General features: G+C 33.2%; 1 protein-coding gene across 1 annotated transcript; it reads right to left on the minus strand.

The window, feature by feature from the left end:
* Positions 1-338: 338 nt before the first annotated feature.
* Positions 339-18,083, minus strand: LOC106104874 (organic cation transporter protein-like). Its single transcript, XM_013285068.1, has 7 exons — positions 17,810-18,083; positions 8,257-8,462; positions 6,327-6,540; positions 4,864-5,119; positions 3,886-4,506; positions 1,092-1,270; positions 339-590 (listed from the first exon to the last, which is right to left on the minus strand). Exons 2-7 carry the CDS (start codon positions 8,415-8,417, stop codon positions 423-425), a joined length of 1,599 nt encoding a protein of 532 aa, XP_013140522.1. The 5' UTR covers positions 8,418-8,462; positions 17,810-18,083; the 3' UTR covers positions 339-422.
* Between the last annotated feature and the right edge of the window lie 8,859 nt (positions 18,084-26,942).

Genomic DNA, 26,942 nt, shown 5'->3' on the forward strand with positions numbered 1-26,942 from the left:
TTTAAAAATTGGTTACTTCATTTTGTTCAATAATATTTAGATTTTAATTTCATGTATGAAAGTATTTGAGTATATTTACGAGTATACATACAAAAATAATGCAAATATTTAACTCAGCCGTTTCAGAGATTACCCGGAACAAACGCGGTTTGCGGACAGACAGACAGACAAAATTTTTTTAAATGCGATTTTCGTTCCATTTCGAAATCTGAAATTTTTCTTTTGAAACAAACAGACACTCCAATTTTATTACATGTATAGATAATTGGGTACAAGTAAAATTTCAAATCGACAGAATACAAACTGTCAAGAAATTATAATTAACGACTACAATCAAAGTTCACAACAGATCGGTAACAGAAAAAAACATGCAGCATAATTCTCGGACATCTCTAAATTGTCTATGAATTCACATTTTTACTCTATGAACTGTCGACGGATCTAGTTTTCATTCTAGAAAGTTCTTCCGCTTCTTCTATCGTGTCTGGTAGTCGCATGTTCCTTGTCTCTGGTAGCATCAGCACTAACATACTCGATATGAGACACATACCTCCAAATATCACCGTCGGCATTGAACTGTGATATTCATGCTATAACAATATTTTTAATATAGAATTAACTAAATTAACAGACTTACAAACATTAAAAATAAATATTCCCTTCTTGATCATGTCAATCTATCTATATCTTTCTAGGTCTATGGTATCTCATACTAATATTATAAATGCGAAAGTTTAGATGGATGGATGTTTGTTAGATTGTAGTCTAAAGGGCTGAACCGATTTCGATGAAATTTGGTATAGGTGTTGAGGATAGTCTGGAAGAACACATAGGCTACTCATTTTTGTTTTTTTTTTTTAATACCACGCGGAAGGAGTCTCGGGCTAGCATTAGTATGTTTGTAGACAGTGGTGACTAGAGCTTGTTTATTACTAATATTATAAATGCCCAAAGTTAGATGGATGGATGTGTTAGAGTTTGTAACCGGATCTTGTTTGTGGCATAAATGTAGAGGATAATTTGGAAGAATAGGCTACTTTTTATTTAATTCCACGCGGATAGAGTCAGTATAGAAAAGCATACAAACTTACCAATAACGGTGTCATCGGCGCTACAAGAGATCCTATCCTGCCAGCGGTAGAACAGAAGCTGATCAACGTCTGTCGCATGTTGGTAGGGAATACTTCCGACACGTAGATGTATACAGAACTGTACGCGAGTGTAACACTCCATTTGCCAACCAGATAGATTGGAATCGACCACCAGTCAGCTGGAAAAAATACTCTTTTAAGAAGATTTGATGAAAATTTCTCCTTAAAATACTAAACAAAATACAATCTGAAATCAGTTTATCCATAATCAGCATTGAGAAATTATTTATATTTAATTTAGATTAAAGCATAACGCATGAAGGTCAATTGAAGGTCATTAACTCAAGAATGTCTATTGTCGATGGTTCTATACATGTGTTTCAGCTTAAAAAGTATAAACTACAGCAGTTTTTATTTATATAAATTCAACACAAATCTATACTAATATAAGCGTAAACACACACTACTTCGTGGCGTAGGATGTAAGCAATCACAGCATATTTTTAAATAATTCTATCTTTAATAAAAAGCCATACACTTACGACACGCTATAGGATATATATTTTTACACTATTAAACTTAGGGAATAAATAAATTGGAAAGAAACCTTCAAATAAGAAAGGGACCATAAACTACAAGCTGCCAACATTAATTTGTCGTCATGTCATTTTGACACTTGCTATTGATAATTTGACACATGTGAACAATAAAATAAAATTTATTTTATGCGGATGAAGCCGCACGGGAACAGCTAGTTGATATATAAAATGAGATTAAATCCTTGATGAATTCTTTGTGAAAATGGGCGATTACTTTATGAGGAGAAACAGTATAAATGCGCTCGAGTAAAATCTCGTTGTTGATAAGTCACAGCTGTATTGGGACTCCTAACTGTTTTAATAAAAACGAAAAGTTCTTAATAAAAAGAAAATGAGAGAATAGTATGAATATTTGTTGGCTAGAGTTCGCTCCTTATGAGATTCACACGAGGGCAGAACAGTTATGCAGAGCAGTAGAATAGTTCAGTACTACTATTGTTTGACACACGTCGAGAAACAGTATTACTTTATTAGTAAAATTGCATTCAAGCAATTGCAGTACTGCACTATCCTACTGCTCTACAGTGTACTGTACTCGTGGGCAACTAGCATTAGCGAAAATTGAAATGAAGTAGGGAACAGCGCTCATATAAAAGTTTCTTGTAAACTATTCCATGTAATGAAAAATATTAGTACTTCATACATTCCCTCGTAGTTATAAAAGTATCAAGACGTGTAAAAATATCAAATTAGACTATTTTTTGATAATTTTAGAGGAGTTGGATGAAGATATATGTGAAAGAGAGACACAAAAAGTGACATAGCGTACAAAAATAATTACATTGCTATTTAGATGCATACTAGCTGTTTCTCGCGACTTCGCCCGCGTAAAAAAGAATAAAAATATAGCCTATGTTCTCACCGATAACGTAGCTTTTTAATGGTGTAAGAATTTTTGAAATCAGCCTAGTAGTTTTTGAGTTATTTCAATACATACAAAAATACAAATCTTTCCTCTACGATATTAGTATAGATTTATGCAAGAAAACCTTCGTTCAAAAAATATTTATTTTCTTGTCTGCTTATCTGGCTGATCGTTGAAAAATAGAGCTAAGAAAAGTCTAGAACAGCACTGGACGCAGTGTTTACTTCTCGCATACTCATGTAAATATTATGCGCATATATAATATTGTTTGTCACATTGAATAGTACCAGTTCAAGGTCATGTGATCTGCATTCTTAACAAAACGCAACACATTCGATAAATTCGCAACACCCTGCATTTTAATGCGAAAAATGTATGCTTACTGCCGTGTCTAATCGTTGTTTATTATTAAAGGTTTGAGAAATGTAACTTTTTTAAAATTTTTAAACAATAAATTCAAGGTTAATGTTTTTTTGTCATCCAGCCAGGATGTTTTAGAAAATTATTAGCTCGTTTAAAAAATGTTGCTAATTCTTATTTAGGTCTTGCCGTTTCTAATTGTTACTGGCCTTTTCAAATAAAACAAAATTGTTCGACTAAGGATTCTAAATTCAAATTATTGTTATTTTAAAACATGGAATTCTTTTTTTCAAAACTATCATTTGTTTATTGATTAGTGTTACATTTTTATCGCGTTTCAACCTTTTTCATCATGGATACGTTAAAAATTCCAGTAATTATGAAAGAATATTTGTTTTTTGAAAGAGAGTGCGATATACGACATGATAGTGTGTTTCGTGTAAATACACACGTGTAAAATTGTTTACTAAAACTTTACACGTGTTCGACACACAATAGATCTGTGTCAAGTACAATAAATGTTTTTCAACATGTAAATATACAAAACAACTAAGCAATGTATGCTCACTTGAATTGAACCCGACTACTTTTTTTCATGAAAGAATTTATATATTGCAGTATTACTGACTTATATTAAATGGATAGGCTATAAGGGATGGTAATTTGTGCCTATTTGAAGTCCGCCATTTTGACGCTGTAGGTTACGGTTGCTAGTGAAGATTCACACTAATAGAAATAGATTAAACTGTCAACAGAACAGACGCGTTTTGGAATCCAATTTACTAATATAAATGGAAAATATAAATGGATGGATGTTTGTTAGAGTTTGTAGCCACAACTACTAAACAGATCTCGATGAAATTTGACACAGATATAGATGATAGTCTGGAAGAACACGCGAACGGAGTCATGGACGAAACCTAGTTTGATATAAATATATGTATTACATAATTAAAAAATGTATACTTACATTTCGGTAGAAATGCGAACAGCAAATTGGTGACCGCGCACAAAACGTAATTCACAACCAAAGTCTTTTTCCTTCCATATTTGTCCAACACAACCACAACTATAACATACGCTGGTATTTCAACCACAACTACCAACATAAAAGTAACATATTTATTAGCACTAAGTGACATTGCGTTTATTGATAATCCATAATAAACCAATGAACAAGTCATCCACAAAAACGAACAGATAACCAGTCTCTTCCATATAATAGTTGAACGAATCGCTTTAGAGAACTGCGACTTTTTATCCACAGTCTGATTCTTCGGATCAAGTAGTGGATCACCCAATGAGTCTAATTCTAATTTCCTTGGGTCTAAATTATTAATTTTAGCTGCACTTTTTAATATTTTAACCGCTTCATCTCGTCTTCCCTTACTTAGTAGCCATCTGGCACTTTCATTCATGAACCAGACGTATACAGCTACCAGGATCGCAGGAGTGTATAGAATGATGATGTAATGCCGCCAACTGTCGACGAACCAGGCGAGCAGAGCTAGTAATATCTCACCAACTACGAATGTCATGTTGCACATTGCGGAGACTATCACACGTTGCTTCAATCCTACTAATTCCACAGCTGAAAAAGAAAAAACGTTGATTAAAAAATTAAAAAAACAAAACCCCGCTTGATCTTACTAATATAAATGTGAAAGTTCTGATAGATGTATGTTTGTTAGAGTTTATAACCTAAATGCTGAACGGATCTTGAAATTTCGCACATATGTATGTTGATTTTTTAAAATAAAAAAAAATACATACGGACGAATTGAGTTCCTCCGTCTTTTGGGAAGTCGGTCAGATATAGGTAGATCGATTTTAGGTTATTTTTAAAAACGTTTCTGATCTTTTCTTATATTGTTCAGGTTCGTTAGTAATCTCTTAATAAGAGTTCCATTGTTCATTTGCAGTCACAAAAGATATAAAGTTAACTAACCCAGAACATACGCAGATGGGTACAATCCTCCTCCAAAGCCAGCTTCCAGGAAATGCATAGCTAAATACGCCAGGTAATTATTTGTGAAGGCTCTGCCGATACCGAATATAAGGCTGGCAATTGACGCTATCCCAACCGCCACCTTGCGGCCGAAGCGATCAGATATCGCCCCCGTTACCAACATTGCGGCGAACATGCCGGAGTTGTGGACGGTGCCCACTAGCGCCCTCTTCCATTCCTGACAACCTAAATCGAACTGTATAGATAATGATGTTAATTATTTGCATATAATGATGGGGACGCTATCTGTCTCGCTCATTCTAAGGGCGTAGGATAAGGACGGGAAGATGAATGGTGATGTTGCCCATGGCATCCTAGATTTATAAGACAAGCTTTTCTGAACCGGTAAGAGGAATAGATATCGCGGTTCGTTCTGACAGAAAATATGTAAAACATGCATAGGCATAATATTATGAAAGAAAAACAAAAGAAGACAGCTCCAATACTATTACAAAGATCTTTCGACAGTTTTTACATTTAGAGCACTAGTAAGTCATAATTTAGTCAAACACTGACCTCTATAAATGGACAGGTCGTAAACTGCGGCATTTTGTATCTTGATTTCCACTATTGTAACGCTGATTAGCGGACGCAATGAATTATTTAAGAACTTATAATAATAGACTTTGCTGTCATAAACATCAAAAGGCGCGTTTAAGTTGGAAAAGACAGTAAAGCTATCATGACTAAACAATACCCTGTCTATTGATACAGATCATTGGGTACAATACAACAAAGACAAAAAATTACTTTTGTCTATGTATTCACATTAATATTTTATGTTGTCTGTTTATTCAAATGTAGTAGTCGTGTGCGATTTATTCTGGGTATCAACGTATTGTTATGGCTAATGCATATCGTTTCCCATCCGGTTTAAATGCGATGCATTACTGCGTAGAAATAAACAATGACTGGAACCCTAACTTTGTTAATATGTAGAAAAAAATGCAACAAAATCAACTGTTGGTATTATCTTGTTTAAAAAGAAACGATGTTTTTGTACATAAATACTTTCTTTTAAACAATACAAATGTGAATTTTGATATGATTGATTTTTTCCTTTAAATATGGGTACTGAATGATGTTACGAGGTGTAACGTAAGATGTTACACTGCGAGCATCCATGCTTCCAACTAATGCCCACCTTAAGGTATTTTTATTTATATTACTAATATTATACATGTTAAAGTTTAGATGGATGGATGGATGTTTGTTAAGTTCGTTCGGTTGTTAGGTTAGGTAATTTCAAGTTTCAGGTTAAGGATCTCCTTAACGGCTCAACGGATCGCGATGAAATTTGGCATGGATATAGAGTCTGGAAGAACACATAGGCTACTTACTATAGTTTTTTAGTTCTACGCGGACGGAGTCTCAGGCGATAGTTAGTCTATAATAAAGCTTACCTCTTTAACAAAAGATCGTCCTTCTTCGTACACAAAACTGTCACATGGAACAGTTTTATTTAGAAATTCATCAGGCGTGCATTGCTGTAGGGTGTCATTTATGGTGGCATATCTAGTGCACATATCAGGCCGGTTTGTTTTAGTGTTATTTGGTATAGCGTAATCAAGCCACGACGTGTCATTGAATCTTTCTTCACAGCCATTAACTTTGCATCTAGAAAAAAAAACATGATACAACAGAAAAAACAAACAGTCATGCTCTTTTAGTAAGATACTCATATTAATGTTATCGATTACGTTACGAATACTTTCACAATTGTCACGCAATTCGTGATAGACCCTTTGATCTTAAAACCTGATATCAGATGAAAGTTCAACTATGAAATAGCCGGTTTTGTCCAGACTTATCAATACTAGATAACATTTCATCCATCAGTGCTCATCCGTGTACATAGATTAGATACTGTTATCGAGCGATACGTGATAAAATTTTGATTCTATCTACCTACTAACGTTGCAACACGTTCAATGCAACTATTCTATACAAAAGTGGCAGCGGCGGTGAACGTGTTACGTCTTTGTGTTACTACGTGACAAAAGGTTTAAAACTAAATTCCTTATCGAACTATTCTCCTTACAAATTAGAAAAACCAATACAGGGTGACGGGAAATCATTTCGTGTTTTATAAAAAAAAAAAATACTTTATTTTAGGTCTTTCTAACGTTACAAATTAAGTATATTGAGGTGTACCAAAACACCTATGTAACCTGTGTATTACAACAAACAATACAGGATGTCCGAAAATCTTTTCTTGTATTATTAAAAAAAAATCCTTTTATTATTTAATTTTGTAACGTTAAAAATTAAGTATATCATGAGGTATACCAATAAAATTTAGAATGAATGAAAAATGATTTACATTTGACCAACAAAACTATAACAAGACATCCTGTATAAGATTATTATAGACAGACTATATTTGGTATCAAAAATAACACAAATGGATGTTCAGTAATAACCGCTGCCATAAATTAAGACAAACAAGTCAATATATCGTTTTAATGAAACAGTATTAATATACAATATTCCACAAAAGCCTAGCATTATCCCATCGGGTGTTATTACCATATTTATAATGTGTCATAAATAAAACGGCCTTGCAACATATAGACCGACGAACTTATCTGACCCGGTAGGCATAAGGCAGGTATGCCCAATATGTTACCCTTCCCTCTCATGCATATTTTGAAAAAATGAATACAATGTGATTTTGTAGCTTGACGGTTACATTATTAGTATAGTTCGTTTTATCATGGGCAGTGGAAACCAACGATTACAAATAGCAAGATAACGCATAAAAAATGTACTACAAAATGCATGCAAGTTCTGTATTTATAATAATTATAGTAAAAAATACATAACATTTTTGTTAAAATAAATGAATCAGATTAAATCAAAGTATTCTCAATTCCTTTATATTTTTGGGAGAGAAATTTCATTTGGCTATCTCCTTGAAACAGTCGTAAAAACGGTCAGGTTAAAATGTTTCGTATTTCGTTCAAAAGTCTCAAAAAAGTAAAGTGTTCAAATATTTACATGGACAGGAGGTAAAAGCTTTGAACCGTGCCTAGGGTTTTGCAAATAAACGAAAAACTTTGACAAAGAACCTATTTCTAACCATTCTTAAAAAAAATATTGGCAAATGAACAATATAAAAGATAAATAACAAATAATGTAAAAAAAAATAAACTGAAAGTGACTGTAAATTGCACAAATGAGAACCTCCAAAGAAAAAACCACAAAGAATAAAACATCTTCTAAACAATTAAATGCAAACATTTGATAAGATCACAAATTACGATTTTATTGTTTTTAAATCTGATAAGAATCACACCAAAGGTTTAGATTTTAAAAATAGTAATAGCTCACCTGTAAGTCTGTTCTTGAGCTTCAAATATAAATCCACACTCATAGAAGCTGCTTAGTAATACCGGGAACAGAAGTAGGACGAAATTCAATAGATTATAACGTCCGTATGGACCAAGACTTTCCAACACAGAGTCCAAGTTGATTGGTTTCTTGCTTTCCATAGTACAGGTATACGGAAACTTTCAGAATGTTCGCTCTTCGATCCTCTGAAATAAATTGGAACGTTTAAAACTGCATTGTTGTACATTAAAAGTAAGTTGCAAGTCTGTATGTCGGAAAGTTGAACGAACATGAAGGAACATTTTAGCAGATAACTGGTTTTCTAAGAATTTTCAAAGCTACTTAGTCATTTAAGTATGTTGTAACTCCTTTATGTTTTATATATTGACTTTATAAACTAAGAAACGGTCCCGACTTCTCTAACATAAATATACACGTATCCGGCTCGAAGGACTATAAACGTTTTACAAAAAATAAAAGAAAAAGCGATATAGTTTATTTCCCTCTTTGGGTGAAAATTTACAGCATTTCTTTGAGTTTACTTTAAATTGTTTCCGGATAAACATTATTTAAGTAATCGATTTAAAAAAACCAATAACAACTACATTTAAATTGTTTTCCAAACCCTAATGTGGGAAAGAGACCATAAGTTGCTGCCAACATCAAGGAAATAAGATTGCCAAGTTTTGTCATGTCATGTCAGTTTGACATTTGCAATTGACAATTTGACACATGTAAACAGTAAAATAATTTTATGCTGATGAAATCGCACGGGAACAGCTAGTATAAGAAAAATGTAGATACTTTTTATTGCGCGATTACAAAAGTAAAATAAAGAAGTCCTTGGAAGAACCTCACAATATTTCTCGGAACGAACTTCCATTTATTTATCGAGTGTAATAAAGCAATAAAGCTCGCCGTGTTCGCAAAGTTTCCGAGAGAAAAAGTCGAAGTGTACGCCCAATATCAAATGAGGAACCGGAACTATTTATTTTTAATTACATTTTCTCGAAGAAAACTTACAGCACCTAAAGGACTAATTTCATCAAAATAACGCCATACATTTTAATACATAGTAGAAATACGTATCACCGTAAAATTATTAATATCGTTAATTTGTAATTTTCCTGGCGATTTTTATAAAACGTAATTGAAATTCTCAATTTCACGCAAAACGGTGAACATACGTGCACAATAAACAGTATTTCAATGATAATGTAAGGTAAATATGTTTTTAAGTATTCAGCAGTGAGAACCCACTTTAATATTCAGTTAGTGTTACATGGAATAACTAGGTTAAAACTGTTATCTATACTATTATAATAAAGCGTAAACACACACTTCTTGGTTGCCTAAGATGTCAGCGATTACAGCATTTTTTTGAATAATTATTTCTTTAATAAAGAGCCCTACATTTACGTCACGCTTTAGGCTATATATTTTCACACCATTAAACTTGGGGGATAAATATTTTGGATAAAATCCCTAAGGTGGGAAAGAGACCATAAGTTGCTGCCAACATCAAGGAAACAAGATTGCCATATCATGTCAGTTAGACATTTGCTATTCATAATTTTAAAAATGTAAACAATAAAATAAAATTTTCATAATTGCGGATGTAACCGCACGGCAACAGCTAGTTTGAAATAAACATTAAAATTATTACAATGACACTATTATTTAGCATTATTGTGGCGACAAATCGCCTTAAATCACATGTGGCTATTGTAAAATGTAATTATTTTAAGAGCAAGTAAAACAGGACAAAAACCATCATGAACATGAGAGTTCCAGCAGAGGACGAAACGTTTTAAAAATAACAGTCAATTTAAGTTTTAAAAATATCGTAAACGACATAAAAACATTTTTTCAAATCATAGACTCTAAAAAAATTTTCTTTATTAAGAATATTTTTTACCCTATTTTTTATCCCATATATATTAACTTTCCTCATAGTTTAATACACTACAGAAGTATACTAAAGAGATTAGGTTAAATACTTTAACAGTATTATTGTAAACCGAAAATATCATTATCCAAAAAAACTTTGTATGTCTTCCCATACAAAAACACTACTCACATTTCTCGTTCTGAATTTCTCCTAAACCACTTGTAGAGATTCTAATAACAATGCTGTGTAAACAGACACCGAATGAAATAAAGTAAAAATCTACTGCATTGCAAGTCTATAACAAATGTTTGAAACAGGAATTTGCCGAAGTTTGAATAATGTTTTAAAACAAATAAATAGTTACTCCATATCTATCTATACAAATATAATAAAATTGGAGTGTCAGTTTGAAATATGGAAAGAAGAATTCCAGATTTCAGGAAAATGATGTGTTTGCGTTGCTGATAACGAAAATCGTATTTAAAAATTCTTTGTCTGACTGTCTGTCCGCAAGCCGCGTTTGTGCCGGGTAATCTCCGAAACGGTTGGGCCGATCTCGACCGGACTTTCACTGAAGGGTAGCTGACATAGACGGGCATATAATAGGCTACTTTATCTTAATATTGCTTGGACAAAGTCGCGGGCAACAAATAGTTTTAAAATACAAACTATAATGATATAACAAAGGCCATCAACATTGGTTGTGAATTTAAGTAACCATCGCAATCTTGATACTTTGCTTATTGGCTTGTAGTTTTTGTTTCTTGCTCGCAGGGCTATTATTTTCATTTTACTCACCCCCGAAGTTTAATAGCGTGCATTGGAAACAAGTACAACGATACCTTAAACAATTAGATATTAAATCATATTGAAATTGAATTTTTTGATCCTACTATTCTATCTTCTTTATAAAAAAACAGCGCACTAATGAGTACAACTCTAATGCAATTTCACAGAAATATCAACCGTATATTAAAAGGTATGTTTTAAAAACTTACATACGGATTTTCGCTGTAAACTTTCACGTTGCATTTGGACGTTGGAAGAGCTTAAAAGCTTTTGCACGCGGACCACACGGCGCGGACGGGAGCCAACTTAATGCATACTGTCGGAGGCTTCGCTATACGAGAACATATCGTCCCAGGCACAATTAAATTAGTTTCAATATATTCTTTACATTAAAAGCCTTTTTTGCAAATCCTTTGAAGCCAGCGTACATTATCAAGCTTTCGTTAGGAATGAAACAGATTATTTTTTTAAAAATCGGATTGATCTTATACGCGCGATCTAATGCTATTCCACCGCCATCTAGTAACGCAAAAGAGTAACATTGAGCTATGATAGAGAAGATATAGAACTATCTTTTATCAGACTGAATAGTAATACAATTTCAATTTATCTACTTATAACGTGCCGGTTTTGATGTAAGGGTCATTCAGTCAAATGGATCATTAAATTAAACGACGTAATTAAACGTTCAATCCATCAATTAACCTCTTAATCCGCGGCAGAGCTCTCTGAATCATTCCTTAAGCGTGAGAACGAATCTCTAGTTTGCCGTTAATTGAACATATACATAAAAAGATCAATTAAAACAGGTAAAATAAGCAATTAAAATCAACGTATATAGAAAAAGTTCTCCGATCCATATGTTCTTTTATTTGCCAAATATGTTCATTATCTTAACAGCCATGATTAAATTGTTTAAACTCATGTGACGGCACCGACTAGTTTCAGACCCTTCGGGGGTCCTTCTTCAGGTCGAGTATTAGTTAGCTTTTGTTCGCGTCACGCCTCGCACAGCGGGCCTGGGCGCGGAAATGGCCAGCCATCAATTTTTTCTTTAACTCGATTTTACAAATTCCAAGTAATACCATTAATTTAAGTTAATTCAAAAAATCTTATTACAGTCTTACACTACGTAACTTTTGACAGGGATTTTAAAAAAATGTTTTGATATATTGTGGTTACCCACATAGGAAGTATCGGTCGGAAGGTCCCACGAAGGTCTGTATCAGATTACTGCGGTTACCTCGACTTGTATGTTGCATGTCTGATAAAATCAATCAGCAATGAATAAACGTGAACTAAACAGAACCAAGAAATATGCATATAGAAAACGGTACAAAAGAAAAACAAGACATGACAGTAACAGAACGAAAAGGTTCTTTTGACACTTTTTTGATGTTTACAGATGGCGCTAGTGTGCTGTCTTAGTTTGACCGAATAAAACTTTGTATATCCATATTTCCAATTTAAGATTGTAATTATTTGTTGTCTTTATAGAAATACATTTGTAAAGGTTTATCATACTAATATTATAAATGCGAAAGTTTAGACGGATGGATGTTTGTTAGAGTTTGTAGCCTAATCGTCTGAATGGATTTCGATGAAATTTGGTATAGATGTAAACGATAGTCTTGAGGAACATACAGTCTATTTGATTTGATTTTTAATTCCGCGCAGACGAAGTCGCGGGCGAAAGCTAGTATAGTATATATTATTAATCAATATGCAGGAAATGTCTGAGCATTGTCTATAGACTGGCAAATGATTTGCTTGCGTCTAAACGAACACAAATTAATCGATCACGACCCAGCGTTGTGATATAAGTGGGCGTTAAGTGTAGACAAGTGGGAGTCAAGGTTTATAATATATAAATACAATTTCCCGTGAATAGAAATATTGCTTCAAATAGTTGCACAATGAATCACTTCGAAAGTGTATGCATAAAGGGTGTTAATTATTTTCATCAAGTATGGTACAATATGTAGTGTTTCATTCCTTTCGATCTAAAACTTTGCCATTATTCACATGCATTTCTGTCATCATGTCATCACATTTTAGATGTATGACGGCGAGTAAATAGTGATTCATACAGAATACAATATTCCTAATAGAATGTTCCTTCGTTTCGTCGCAAAAGTGATCTGAAAATTCAGTAGAAAGTGTCGAAAAGATATACAAACTGGAATCCTGCATCAAAGGAATCATCCTTCTTTAAGAACCAATCAACAGTAAGATTAAATAGTAACAGTGTTCATTTAAATTCATTTGTTTTATTTACCGGAACGGGATGTACTAATCATACTAATATTATAAATGCGAAAGTTTAGATTGATGGATAGATGTTTGTTAGAGTTTGTATCATAAACGGCTGAACGTATCTCGATGACATTAGGCATAGACGTAGAGGATAGTCTGGAAGAACACATAGGCTACTCTTTTTTGTTTTTTTTTTCCTTCCGCGAGGACGGTGTCGCGGGAAAAAGCTAGTTGAGAATAATTTCAATTAAGACTAGTGTATTGGCATTCCTTTAAACGCAACAATAACAACAATAATTGAAATCAGATACTTTTTAAACCTAACAATATTTTCAAGATAACAGATGTACATTTACAAACATTTGTCTTGTTGAATCTCATTGTGACGTAGCCTAAATATGTTTTGTCCCTTATAAACATAATTTCATATCATTTTATCTAGAATTTAAATCTTCTATCATATTAATGCTTGTTTTAAGTTTTAAAAAAATTACATATGAACCTTATAGACTAATAAATAACAAAAAATAAAACGCTATTTCATCATCACCAGCTCACTACATGTCCCCACCGAGGGGCTCGGAGCCTACCCTAATAAGGGTTGACTAGGCCATAGTCAACCACGCTGGCCCACTGCGGGTTGGTTGACTTCCCATATATCTTTGAATTTCTTCGCCGATATATGCAGGTTGCATTACGATGTTTTCCTTCACCGTAAGAACGTCGGGTAAATTATTTACATATGAAAATTCGAAAAATCTAAACTCACATTGGTACATGGCGGAATTCGAACCCAAGACCTGTAGATTACGAGTCAAGTGTTTAAACCACTGAGCCACCGACGCTCTCAACACTATTTATTGACCAAAAAATTATAAAAAAAGAACAAAACCTATTACTGAAATAAAAACAAAAATGTTGCCATTTAATTGTTTTTTGCATCGAGCGTCAGTCGGTTAATCGTTGATTAACCCTTAAATGGAAACAGCTAATAATTCGCAATGGCTTGCATAATGCATGGACTATAGCATCACAAGCACGTACAAACGAAAACATCTGCGCCGTTGATAAGAAGAATACTATCTCGTATTTGCATTTTGTTCGAATCTTGTGAAATCTATTCAAATATTCTCATTTCTGCTTTTTATGTAAATATTACAGCTTTATTGTTAATTAATTATATAAGGGGAAAAAATAACAAGGTCTTCTAATGTTAGGGTTTAAATTATTCTTGATTATCCGAAGCTACAGATTTTATTTGAGTCTTGGCGTGAAAATGGTCGCTGTTTCTGAAGATGGAATTGCTGGATCTTATTAATCCGACTAAAAAGTTAAGAGTAACATTAAAAAAACTTATAACTTTGCTTTTAAATTTCGAGATAAATGATTTTATGTTCATTTGACTACAAAAATATCTACTTTCACTTTTTATTTACATATTTTTTAACAATTGGAAAAATTTGCACATTTCGGACGCCAAAAAATATTAAGTAACATAAAATAATTGACCCAAAATAACAGATTAAAATGCTGCATTCGAATACCTTAAACTCGTTAAATTGCATCGAGTTATTCGAAATTCGAATAAATTCCAGTAGTCGATTCTATATTCGAACGACCAAATGGCGGCATAGAATTCAAATAATGCCGGTTGCCTTGGGCAAGGGAATCACTCAATAATAAGTGGGACACGCGTGATACTGCAAGGCGAATACTTATCCGTCAATTTCAAATAAGAACATTTGCTATCTCTTTTTGTCAAAGAGAATGATAAGGATGGCAATATAATCTTCTAGAAAAATTGCCTTGATTTAAAGAAGACAATGTTACCCAATATTGAACACGCAGTCATCTATACTATTATAATAAAGCGTAAACACACACTTCTTTGTTGCCTAAGATGTCAGCAATTACAGCATATTTTTGAATAATTCTTTTTTTAATAAAAAGCCCTACACTTGCGTCACGCTTTAGGCTATATATTTTAACGCCATTAAACTTAGGGGGTATATATTTTGGATAAAAACCTTAATGTGGGAAAGAGACCAGAAGTTGCTGCCAACATCAAGGACGTAACGTTGTTATCATGTCATGTCATTTTGACATTTGTAATTGATAATTTGACAAATGTATAATAAACAATAAAACAAAAGTTTCATAATTTCATGCGGATGAAGTCGCACGGGAACAGCTAGTAATTTTATAAGACCTTTCGTGAATCACCTTATCGCGTTTTAAGTCAGACGATGTTACAAGCTTTTATAAGTGCAGTTTGTAATGAACCATTTTATTGTGGATATAATTATCTCTGTACTTAAATACAATGTACGGTTGTTTATTATCATTTACTCGGATTTTAATCGGCACGTTATGAATCAGAATTGAAATAAATTAACCTTATCGTATTTAATAAAAGGCAATTGTCAGGTCAGAACGTTCGATGAATCGATTGCTTTGGGTCATCGCGCGATTTTGGCGCACGTTATTGATATAGAGCGTGCTCACATCTAAAACTAAACTATCGCTCAACTTTTTTATCTTACTACTACTAGTTGATTTCTATTTGTGCAACTAAACAGTTGAATTGGCTACGAAACAATCGACAATTACACAACAGTTGTCCGTTAGTCAAAGGGCGCACGATCTAAAGAGTCAAAAAAATCATATAACGGCCGAGGCAGCCATTTAAATTTCGAACGAAATACTCGTAAGTAAACGAGGAATTCAGTATACTTTCTACCACTGCTCTGTATTTTCTTTTCATTAATTATAATTAATTAAAAATATGTCGCTTTTAGTGGAAGGTATTGGGAAATTCTTATCTCCAACAGTGGGAAGGAAAAAGCTGATGATGTCGCCATTACTATTAAAAAGTTAAATTAAATAAAACCTTTTAAGAGAATATTGTGTATCTATACTAATATAATAAAGCGTAACCACACACTTCTTTGTTGCCTAAGATGTCAGCAATTACAGCATATTTTCGAATAACTCTTTTTTTAATAAATAGCCCTACATTTACGTCACGCTTTAGGCTATATATTTTCACGCCGTTAAACTTAGGGGTAAATATTTTGGATAAAAACCCTAATGTGGGAAAGAGACCGTAAGTTGTTGCCAACATCAAGGAAGCAAGGTTGCCATGGTTTGACATCATGTCATGTCATTTTGACATTTGCAATTGACAATATAATTTTATACGGATGAAGTCGCATGGGAACAGCTAGTTCATAGTAATTTTAATACAAATGATTGCAACATTTGTTCATGTCAATTATTTCTATTGTATTGTAATTTACAATAACCTTGCATGTATTCAGCTGTGTTAAATATATGTATGCTGTTGTATATTCATATAATTTTAAAACAGTTCTGATGTTCTCTTAAAATATCAAATTGCCTTTCGAAGGCATCTTTAGACACGCTTCACTGACGCTTCTTTAGTAATAACACCAACTAAATAGAGGTTATTTTATCGGAACATTTGCTGATCGAAAACTTTGTCTCCTAATACATTTTTTGCATATTTAACTAAGTTTAAACCGAACTAGAAATAAAAAAAGTCACTGCCTATTCCTTATCTATGCAGTTGACAAATGAAATGCATTTGTTTTGTTTAAATCAAATCTTTTAACCGATTAATAACAGAAGAATGCAAAAAGGAATTTTATCATTATTCTCTTGTTTATCACATGTCAAACGTAATGTTTCTCGATATTTCCATTCTTAGTAAGTCCATTGTCAAAGGTTCAATAACCCCAGACAGTTTTCTCATCGAATTGCAATTGAATTTACCGGAATAGTGTCAGAGGGAAAACAAAATCCAATACAATTGGGTATTAGTAATATTTAATAGATACTTCGACAAAAATATATAACCGAAGAATATAACCGCATTTCTCAAGCTATCTTCGTTTATACCTATAACAATGCGATAGGGACCTCAGGTAAGCGAAACGGATAAACTAATTTTAACGGTGAACTGTCACTCGAATCGTCTTCTACCCTAGAGGGTCTCCAGACTAATTTATCAATTTTTTTTTTAAAACTGAACATCGTTTAACGATTGTAGATTATAAATTAGCTTGATCAACAATGCTTTAATGTCAGAAACATATTTCTGGTCGTAAAAATAATTATTTCAGCATAAAATGTAAAAATATTTATAGATTTTCTATTTACAGCTGACCTACTATATCAAGAGGTGAATGACATATTTATAGGCGTTACATAATCTATTTTAAAGATAAAAATTAAAGTCAATAACAATTTAGACACCTTTCTAAACATAAGAAATAAAAACACTGCCGGATGAGAAGACAATATAATGAAAGGAAGCGCGGCTGTTAAGCAAACATAAAACTTAACAATGGGTTACGGTTAAAACTGTCTAAAGGGAACATGAGATTATCGATCCTAAGCAAAAACTGTTTTGCAACCCTACTACCGTGTACAGTGCAACAATGTCTGTGTCTACAATTTAATAACGAACTAACCTCACGTATTTTCAACTTATAACAATTTAACTAAAACAATATACAACAATTGGATATCGAAACAACAATTTAACACGCTTTAATTCCTAATTCAAACGGTAAAACAAAAAGTCGTACTTACAGCGATGTAAAACGGACACCATGCCCTATTTCACAACACATTCAATGTCCATCTGAATGTTTAAATATATCAATATATCGTTCCAAATACAACACGTGCACAATATAACAAGTCTAATTATGTGGTTTAAACAATGGTATAATAGAAGACAACGAGATTTTTAAAGTAATAAACGTTTTGACCGGCCGGCGACTTACGAACGCGTGTGACATACGCTCTTGACAAAACTCGTATAACTATAACTTGGCGCTAGCGTAGCCGACCGCACACTAGCACAAACTTTACGGTACGTCATTTTTATCACGCCACGCGCTTACGCCGATTTCGCATCCAAATCGAGGTTATGAATTCTTTAGTATACATTGCCGCTTCTAATACTACTGTCAACTGTTTAACAATAGAAATAAATCAATGAATCTTATTTATTTTATTATCGTCTTTTCGCTAATTAAAAGATAACGTCCGATGATGTACGTTCAGTCGTGATTTTTTTGGGGTGGGAAATATCGTTCATGTGAAAAAAAACGTGAAAGTATTTATTTATGAGTGATATTAATATAAACATAGATATATAAGTATAGAAAAATAATCCGAAGCAAAAAAGTAAGACGAAAAAAGGCCTCCGGGGGCCTTTTGTTGGGGCAAATTACAACAGTGTTGTCATTTATGAAACGAAATTATATTTTAAAAATTGTCTCTAAATTTAAACTCAAAATTTTATGAAACATAAAAATTATAGGTTATAATCTAAGATGAAAAGATTTAACTGCCACGCAGATAGTTGCTAACAATCCTTAAAGTTTGTGGAGATTTACAAAACAAAATCAACACTAAGGGACTTTGAATTTTTATTACAAACATTGCACGAGTTAGAAATTGTCCACTGTATAATTATTAGGTCAGTGAATTCAGACATCGTAAAGTATAAATGGACAGACAGACTCAAATAAATTCTGTGGCCTCAATTAACTCGTGTTTGAAAATGAAACGGTCTCGAACATAACGATTTTTTTTTAATGTGAAAAACTAGCGACAAGTGACCATTAACATGCAGATGAGTGGACGCACATATATTTCCCCTTCCTATCCCCTTCCCATCCTTTCCTTATATGTTATTACACTTTAACTTCATTTTTACAGGGGCACTTACTGGGCCGATTAATTTGTCTGAATAACTTTGTCTATGCTCACAAAACATAAACATTAAATAGCTATCTGTAACAAAAACATCTATTGCAAGCTTCCGTTAATACGTATATTGATAAAAGATTTATCTTATTGTACAAACACCGGAATTGGATATACAAACATCATATGATCTGTAACCCGATATTAATTGCAATAAATTATTAAACAACCAATTAACACTTTCAATGTCATTATATACACACCAGCTTCCACCCGCGACTCCGTCCGCGTTAGATTAAAAAAGTGAGTAGCCTATGTGTTCTTCTAGACTATCCTCTGCATATATACCAAATTTCATCGAATATCATCCGTCTATCGATTTAAACTTTCGCATTTATAATATTAGTATTATAACATTCATATAACCTTGTTGTCTTCGATGCACATCTGTCACCTTTTACTTAAAAAAAATATTTTAACCCCAACTTTGAAACTCCTGTGAACTGAACGTATTAAAAACTATAGAATACTCGACTGATTTTAACCTAATTCAAGAATAACCTCAAAATTCAAATATTGTCCTGCAAATCATTTAAGTCCGCTACATTCACTTAGTATGTAACTGTCAGTTGAATTCTACAGTCAAAGTTTTGCTTATACACTCTCAGTTTTAACTGAACAGTTCGACTCTTTAGTTAAAACCGTCAGTTCGAACTGAGCGTCTGTAGCAGGCATTTAAATTGTGTAATCATGTTATATTCGGAGACAAAGATGAAAAAATGACAATTGTAATCAAAAAGTGATGATAGAAGATAAATATGGACGACGAAAAACTGGTACACGGAATACGTGAATGGGATGACGACTGAGAGTTGATGAACATAATTTATTTGGAACTAGTTTTTGCTCGCGACTTCGTCCACGTGGACTGACAATGACTATTTCCGGGATAAAAAGTAGTCTAAAATGCCATCTATGTCAGCGAAAGTCCGGTCTCGGCCTAGCCGTTTTAGAGATTGCCCGAAACAAACGCGGATTGCGGACAGACAGACAAACAAAAATTAAATTTTCGTTATCAGCAACGCTAATACATCATCTTCTCGAAATCTGGAATTTTTCTTCTGATATTACAAACAGACACTGCAATTTTATTACATGTATGCATTATAATCAAGATTCATACCGGAAACGTAATAAAGAACAATCATAACATGAGCGTAACCGCATTATTATGAAGATATAAGAAACTGTGATCAAGAAACCGCGTCGTTGACTACACTATGAATAAGACCATTATTTACATTGTCACTTTAATAAACATTAGTTCAATAGTTCTATTATTGGACCTTGTTTATTTGTAACAATATTTATATTGATGACTAGCTTTCGCAAGCGACTCCGTCCACGTTAAATTAAAAAAAGAAGCCTATGTGTTCTTCCAGACTATGCTTTACATCTATGCTAAATTTCAACGAGATCCGTTCAGCCATATACGCTACAAACAAACAAACATCTATCCGTCCATCCAAAAGTTAAATACAATAGAAAATACTGGCTAATAGTACAAATTTTAAATACAAAAGAGAAGTAAATATTAAGAAAAATATATTCGAAATTTAAAATGACTTCGGAAATAGACGTAGACAATAAAGGAAATGCATTGCAATATTTCCGTGCAGCCTTTTATTGATATTGCATAGATATTAAAAACTTGGAAGTCCCTTTCGCAACGATAATCAACATTGGGAGGAGGGCTAATTAAAATACGATCCCCCGGTATTACTTGTTTCTGTATTAATTAAAACAAACCTCCTTTCTTTTGACTCGGTTTCCTCTCTGAAAAATGGAATTGCATTTCATATCGAGGATTGTGAAGCATCATTTATTAAAAACATTTATTGATTTGTGTCATGATTATGTTTAGCTAACGCTAGCTATTATTTTATCTAGCAATCTACTAAAAATATGAAAAATCACATACATGTGGGGTATTGTTTATAACAGTAAGTGTACAGTGAATTTTTAACTTAGCTTTTTTTAACTAGCTGATACCCGCGGCTTTTTCTTCGTGGAATTAAAAAAGGAAACCTTAGTTACTTCCATATACATCAGCTATTTCCCGGATAAAGTCCCGTCAATATTGGACCAACCATTTCGGAAAATACTCGGAACAAACACTGCAACAAAAATCGTTATAATTAACGCAAATACATTGCGCGTACGAAGTATATTCCGATGAATGTGTTTTTATACATGTATTCGCAGTGGAAACGACAACGTAACTAAATTCCAGTTTCTAGAATTGTAGTCATTTTATTATTGGGATGTTGGATCGTGGATTAAATTCAATCTAAAATACGGGCGACGTGCCATCGCTACTTCGAGGTTCGCCTTACATTCTCCTGAATTTCAAATTGCTTTTTGCAAGCGACTACCTAATAGATACCTGGGAGCTTTTACCTTATGTTTGAATTAAAACCTTTTTTTTTTGACAATTCATCTTTTTTTCGAATATTTGAATGAAAGGACTTTATGGCCCATTTTAATGACAGTTAACCACGATAGCTCAATCTGAACGAATACTGTAAATTACAATTGTAAATTACAAGATTTAAAAAAACAACTGCAAGTAGCGTATGTGTTCCGCCAGAATATCCTCTATATCTATACAAATTATTAAGATCCGTTCAGTTTAAAACAGGCTACAAACAAACAAACACCCATCTAAACTTTCGCAATTAATATTAGTAAGATAAGATTATTCTGTGACAACTTTATTAATATAAATGAGGTCCAAAAGATGTTGAATGTTAAAAAGTAACGAGTTATAAAATTATATTGAAAAATCACAATATCTCTGTACAAGATGAATTTCAAACTTCGCAAGATTTGTTCAAAAACAAACGAATAATAATAACAGTTGAAGATCGGTACGAGGAAATACACTTTATGTTTGGAAACTTAGCTGTCTGTGAGTAGTTCTTACTCCTTTTTGTATTGGATCCTTTTTATTTTGAGGAAATCCCTCTCTACTAAGTACTCAAAGTTTATGTGGCGCGATGATAAGCAAGTTAGTTGTTTTGAGTGCTTTAGAACGATCCTTTTATTGGGATATTTCGGTGCCAAATAACTTAGAAGTGGCTATAGCAGGCTAAAGAGGGCATCTCAATCTTTCAGTTAGTTTTTTAAGACATTTTTGCTTAAGATTTCTTGTTCGATATTTCTATGTCTACTCTTTTTGACACACTGGGTGTCCCCCAGGGGGTTAACAGGGTTAAGATATAATAGTATACATATATTATAATGAAAAGTTTGTTTTATTTAGTAATACATTGTAATTAATACATCTTCCTGTTACTGTGACATTAAAAGATTCTTAGTATGTACAATTCAGTTAATAATATTTTAATAATAGCAAAAAATCTTTTAGACAATGATATGTTTTGTGTAGAAAACATAAATCATCCTAATTGCAGTTCTTGGTATCTGTAAATCGTAATTTGAGACTCACTACGTGATAATAGTTTTAGATTTTGTAGGTTAGATAAAAAATGATCGCAATTACGTCTTTGTCTATGACATTAATGTAAAAAGTACTCTATGGATGCATTCTCATTGATTTCCTTTATAAATATTTGTACAGTTAAAATATCTCATGTAAATATTACTTCTATTTAGGTTTTGATTTCTATTTTAAACAATATCAGTTGCTTATGACTTCGTCCATGTGAAACAATAAATAAATAGAAAACAGACTATGTTATTAAGCGTATCTTTCTAATACATAATAATATATACAAATCTTCCCTCTTTTTAATATTACTAGCTGTTCCCGTGCGGCTTTATCCGCATGTAATTATGAAAATTTTATTTCATTGTTTACATTTGTCAATTTATTAATATTAAATGTCAAAATGACATTACATGACAAACCTTAGCAGTCTTGTTTTCTTGATGTTGGCAGCAACTTATGGTCTCTTTCCCACATTAGGGTTTTTATCCAAAATATTTACCTCCTAAGTTTAATGGCGTGAAAACATGTAGCCTAAAGCGTGACGTAAGGGTAGAGTTTTTTTTATTAAAAAGACAATTATTCGAAAATACGCTGTAATATAATATTATAATGATTGATGTAATTATTAAAAAAATACTTGGATGTCCCGAATTTAATTCGGTAGAATTATTACAACTACAGGTTACAGAAGTTCATAATTAAATTGACATACAAACCATACATATACGAGAAACATTACCTTGCTATCTAAGCAAAATGGAAGCTAAAATAAAAAGTTTAGATGCATAATATTCGAGAGAAGATGAGAGAAAACAATCAAGTGTTTCTAGGGCACGGCACATATACCGGATGCCTCTAAGTATCAAGATGTGTTGCGCTGTAGTACACCGGATGCATGCAGAGTATCAAGATGCATCGCGTTGTACCGCGACACTCGCCCCCTTTGTTACGAACGCCCGGGTCGCGGTAGCCCCGAATATTGCACTTCTCTTAATCGTTGCCTAGTGATGTGCTTAGATATCGATTCGACAACAATACATTATTAATAAAAAGCACTTTTGTTTTTACATTTAAAAGTCAATCGATTTTTGAACGCAACAATAAGAAAAAGAAATTGAAAGGGGAATGTTTCCATCGGAATCAACGGGTCCGATGACAGTTTGCTAAGGCAAAATCGATTAAAGTTTTTGCAAGTAACGCACAGAGGGGTTTTTTCAATATATTGCAATACATTTTTTCCTCGATATTTTCAAACAAATGGCACAATACAATTTTTACAGTGTTAATGGTTTATTCTATGTTATTCAAAGGCAGTTATTTTTAATTAACTTGAAGCATTGTTTATCTGTGTACCTGTCATATGTCGATATCGATAGAAATAAACACATTTCCCTTCACTACCCACAAGCAGGCATAGAACATAAAAGGCTCTTTGTGTGATTGAAACGCAGTCGTTTCGGTGTTATTATACTAGCGCCCTGTTTGTTTTTGTCTCGAGTTGATGAGACCCAGACATTTGATGCCACACATTCTTCAAACACGTAACAAAGGCGTTAAGAAATGCATCGCAATAGCGGTTTGTAGGGGAACTTGCTAATTGTTTGCCCAAATTTTTTTAAATGTAAAAAGAAAAGAATAATCGTAGGTTTACGGAGATTTAGATTTCAAGAGCGAGCGCATATCTTTGACTTAACTATTTGTTGTGCGATTGTCGATTGTTTCACAGCTTATTCAACTGTTTAGTTGCACAACTAAAAATCGAGTAGTTTGCGCCTACATATAAACTTATAGGAATTGAAGCGCGACTACACAGTTGTGCGATAGTTTAATCAAATAGTAAGATAGGAACGAATTCATTTGATGTCATCACCTCACTATACCCACTAATGGGCTCGGAGTCTAACTACACTAAGTTAGGGATGACTAGACTATAGTCAACCTCGGGCTTACTTAACTGATTACTTGGTATTTTTAAATGAGGAATTTAATCATTTTCTTCTGATTTGGGTATCGTCATTTATTAGTCAAGAGTATCGACTAATTTCTTAATAATTAAATGTAAAATTAGACTATACAGACGAATTGATAACCTTTTTAGGTCGATTAGAATTGAGAAACAAATATAGCTTAAAGATTAACTAAAATTAGACGAATATTGTTAAATATATTTTAGTCCTCTTCATTTTATGAAACTTGAACATAAAATAACATGATTTAGAATCTCTCGGTTTAAATTGTTCACGGTACATAAAATACAAATTTATCTACTTTGAGCATTTTAGTAAGTAGTAAATAATTGTTAATTGTTAATAATTTTGCATTTCCATACCCAAGGCTTTTTGTTACGAAATGTAAATAATTATTACGGTTAACAGATTATTTTCTTACATTTCACAAGACATGAAATATCTCTAAATTCTTAATAACTGTAGGCTGTACAATAAAATATTCTTGGAAATCATTAAGTTATCTAAGTTAAATTAGTTTCAATTCTAATATTACAGTGGTAGAGCCCGCTTTACCAACGCACGAATGGGTCGGCTCTCCCGGTGTAATAGCACGACCACACAGAAGACAGGCGTGAAGTGGGAGCAATTCCGTATACAGTCTGATAAGTGTAGTGCCAGAGGCCCAATTAAAGTCTCTTTTTCTTACCACCCTCTTATAAAGAAAGGATGGGTAGGGAAAGTGGATTTGACGACGGAGGAGACGTACATATAGGAAGGGGAAATCCTTTTTATGTCTCTTCCTTTGTAAGGGTAAGCAACGCATTTGCAATTGGGGATGTCTATGGACTGTCGCTTCGCCATTTTGGCGGATTCAGGTGGTCGCCTGCTCGTTTACAAACTTAAATTATATAAAAAAATTCTAATACAAGTATTATAAATGCTAATGTTTTGAACGATATAGATTTTGAAGACAGATCAATCAGGTATAGATGGATGTTTGTAAGAAGGTATCTCCAGAACAAATGAATAGTTATATTCACTTTGGGAGGTCGAACGTAGAATAACGATTCTTTTCATTAAATTTTAAGCTTTACCACAAAAGTAGACGTGAAGAAAATTACGTATTTCTAAGCCGCTTTTCTTTGAAAATCAATTTTCTAAAAATAACAATTCTTTGTAACTTTGTAACGAAGTCAACAGGACAACAGTTAAAAAATACAGAAAAAAAAATAACACCTTTCTTGAAAAATTATGACATAGTCTTTTGATGAAACGGGACAAGCTACTATAACAAGATTAGTAAAGCATATACCAGTAAAATGGAGTATTAGTTTACATTCCAGCTACTGGCGAAATACGTATACACATGCCAGTAAAACGGAGTAGTAGCTTACATGCCAATTAATGGCGCAATACGTGTACACATGCCAGTAAAATGTTTAAGAGATTGTGTGAGCCGAGATGTGCCAGTATCAATCTTCGTACCCCCCCTGAACTCCTCCCACAACTAACACAGTAACCGTACCAAAATCAATTATAGAACATCAAACCTAATTTTAGTCCCTTTCTCTTCTCATCCTTTCTTCTGATAAAATTGATGGAAAGGGAAAGGGACTAAAATTAGGCCTCTGGCTCCACACTCATTAGGTAAAACACGGAATTGCTTCCATTTCACGCCTGTCTTCTGTGTGGTCGTGGTACAACACCTGGTGAGCCGGCACATTCATACGAAGAAGTCAATATGGGCTCTACCACTGTTAAACTGGCATCCCAGTTAGGACATACATATTTCTATAGCTGGGACATGACAGTAGCTTCCATAAAAGATACCATTTACTGACATTTGTATTCCCGGCAATATGTTTCCAAGATGTCATATTTTATTTGGAGTTTTGAATCTATTAAATTAAACGAAATTCAACAATGTTTCAAACTAACCTATTGTAACAACGCTGGACAATAATTGATATTTGTAATGGTATTCCGAGGCGCTGGAGTATTTAAACTGAATGCAACTGCCATCGTGCACTGGACTACGTGACCTGAATACTGTTAACATTTTGCTCACAGAATTCAAATAAATCAGTTACATTGTAAAACATCTGTACTACAACAATAATGCCAGCTGTTTCATTAAAAAAAAAAAAACAAAGAAAGCAATAATGATCACATCAGCAGCGGTTTTAGTGATACTTCCGCTCTGGCCGAGGTCCCTTTTTTTACCAGCTTAGGGCGTGGCTTGGCAAACTTGTATATGTAACGTTTTAATTCGGAGACCTGTGACATATCTAACCAACGCCCTGGACGGTCGTTTAACCGCGCTCTAACCTAACACCGGCTCTGGATTACATATTAAACCAAAATATTTTTTTTGTTAACAGAAAAAAAGAAATCGAAAATTTTTATTGAAATTAAAAATTAATTTACAAATCTTTGATATAAAATCGTCTCGAAAAAGGCACGTAATCGCTAAGAAATTAAAACATAAAAGAAATTAGTCTTTAATGTGGTAAAAGCTAACAGAATTTCAATTTTAATTTGT

This window comes from Papilio polytes, unplaced genomic scaffold (genome assembly GCF_000836215.1).
Source record: "Papilio polytes unplaced genomic scaffold, Ppol_1.0 DF823399.1, whole genome shotgun sequence".
In the NCBI taxonomy this organism is placed as follows: Eukaryota; Metazoa; Arthropoda; class Insecta; order Lepidoptera; family Papilionidae; genus Papilio; species Papilio polytes.

Excerpts from the sequence above, each read along its gene's own strand:
- LOC106104874 (XM_013285068.1), bottom strand. The coding sequence starts at position 8,417 with ATGGAAAGCAAGAAACCAATCAACTTGGACTCTGTGTTGGAAAGTCTT. Across the intron at positions 1,271-3,885 it reads GTTCGCATTTCTACCGAAAT|CTGACTGGTGGTCGATTCCA; the intron begins GTAAGTATACAT and ends TATTTTTTCCAG. Across the intron at positions 591-1,091 it reads CGCCGATGACACCGTTATTG|CATGAATATCACAGTTCAAT; the intron begins GTAAGTTTGTAT and ends ATATTGTTATAG.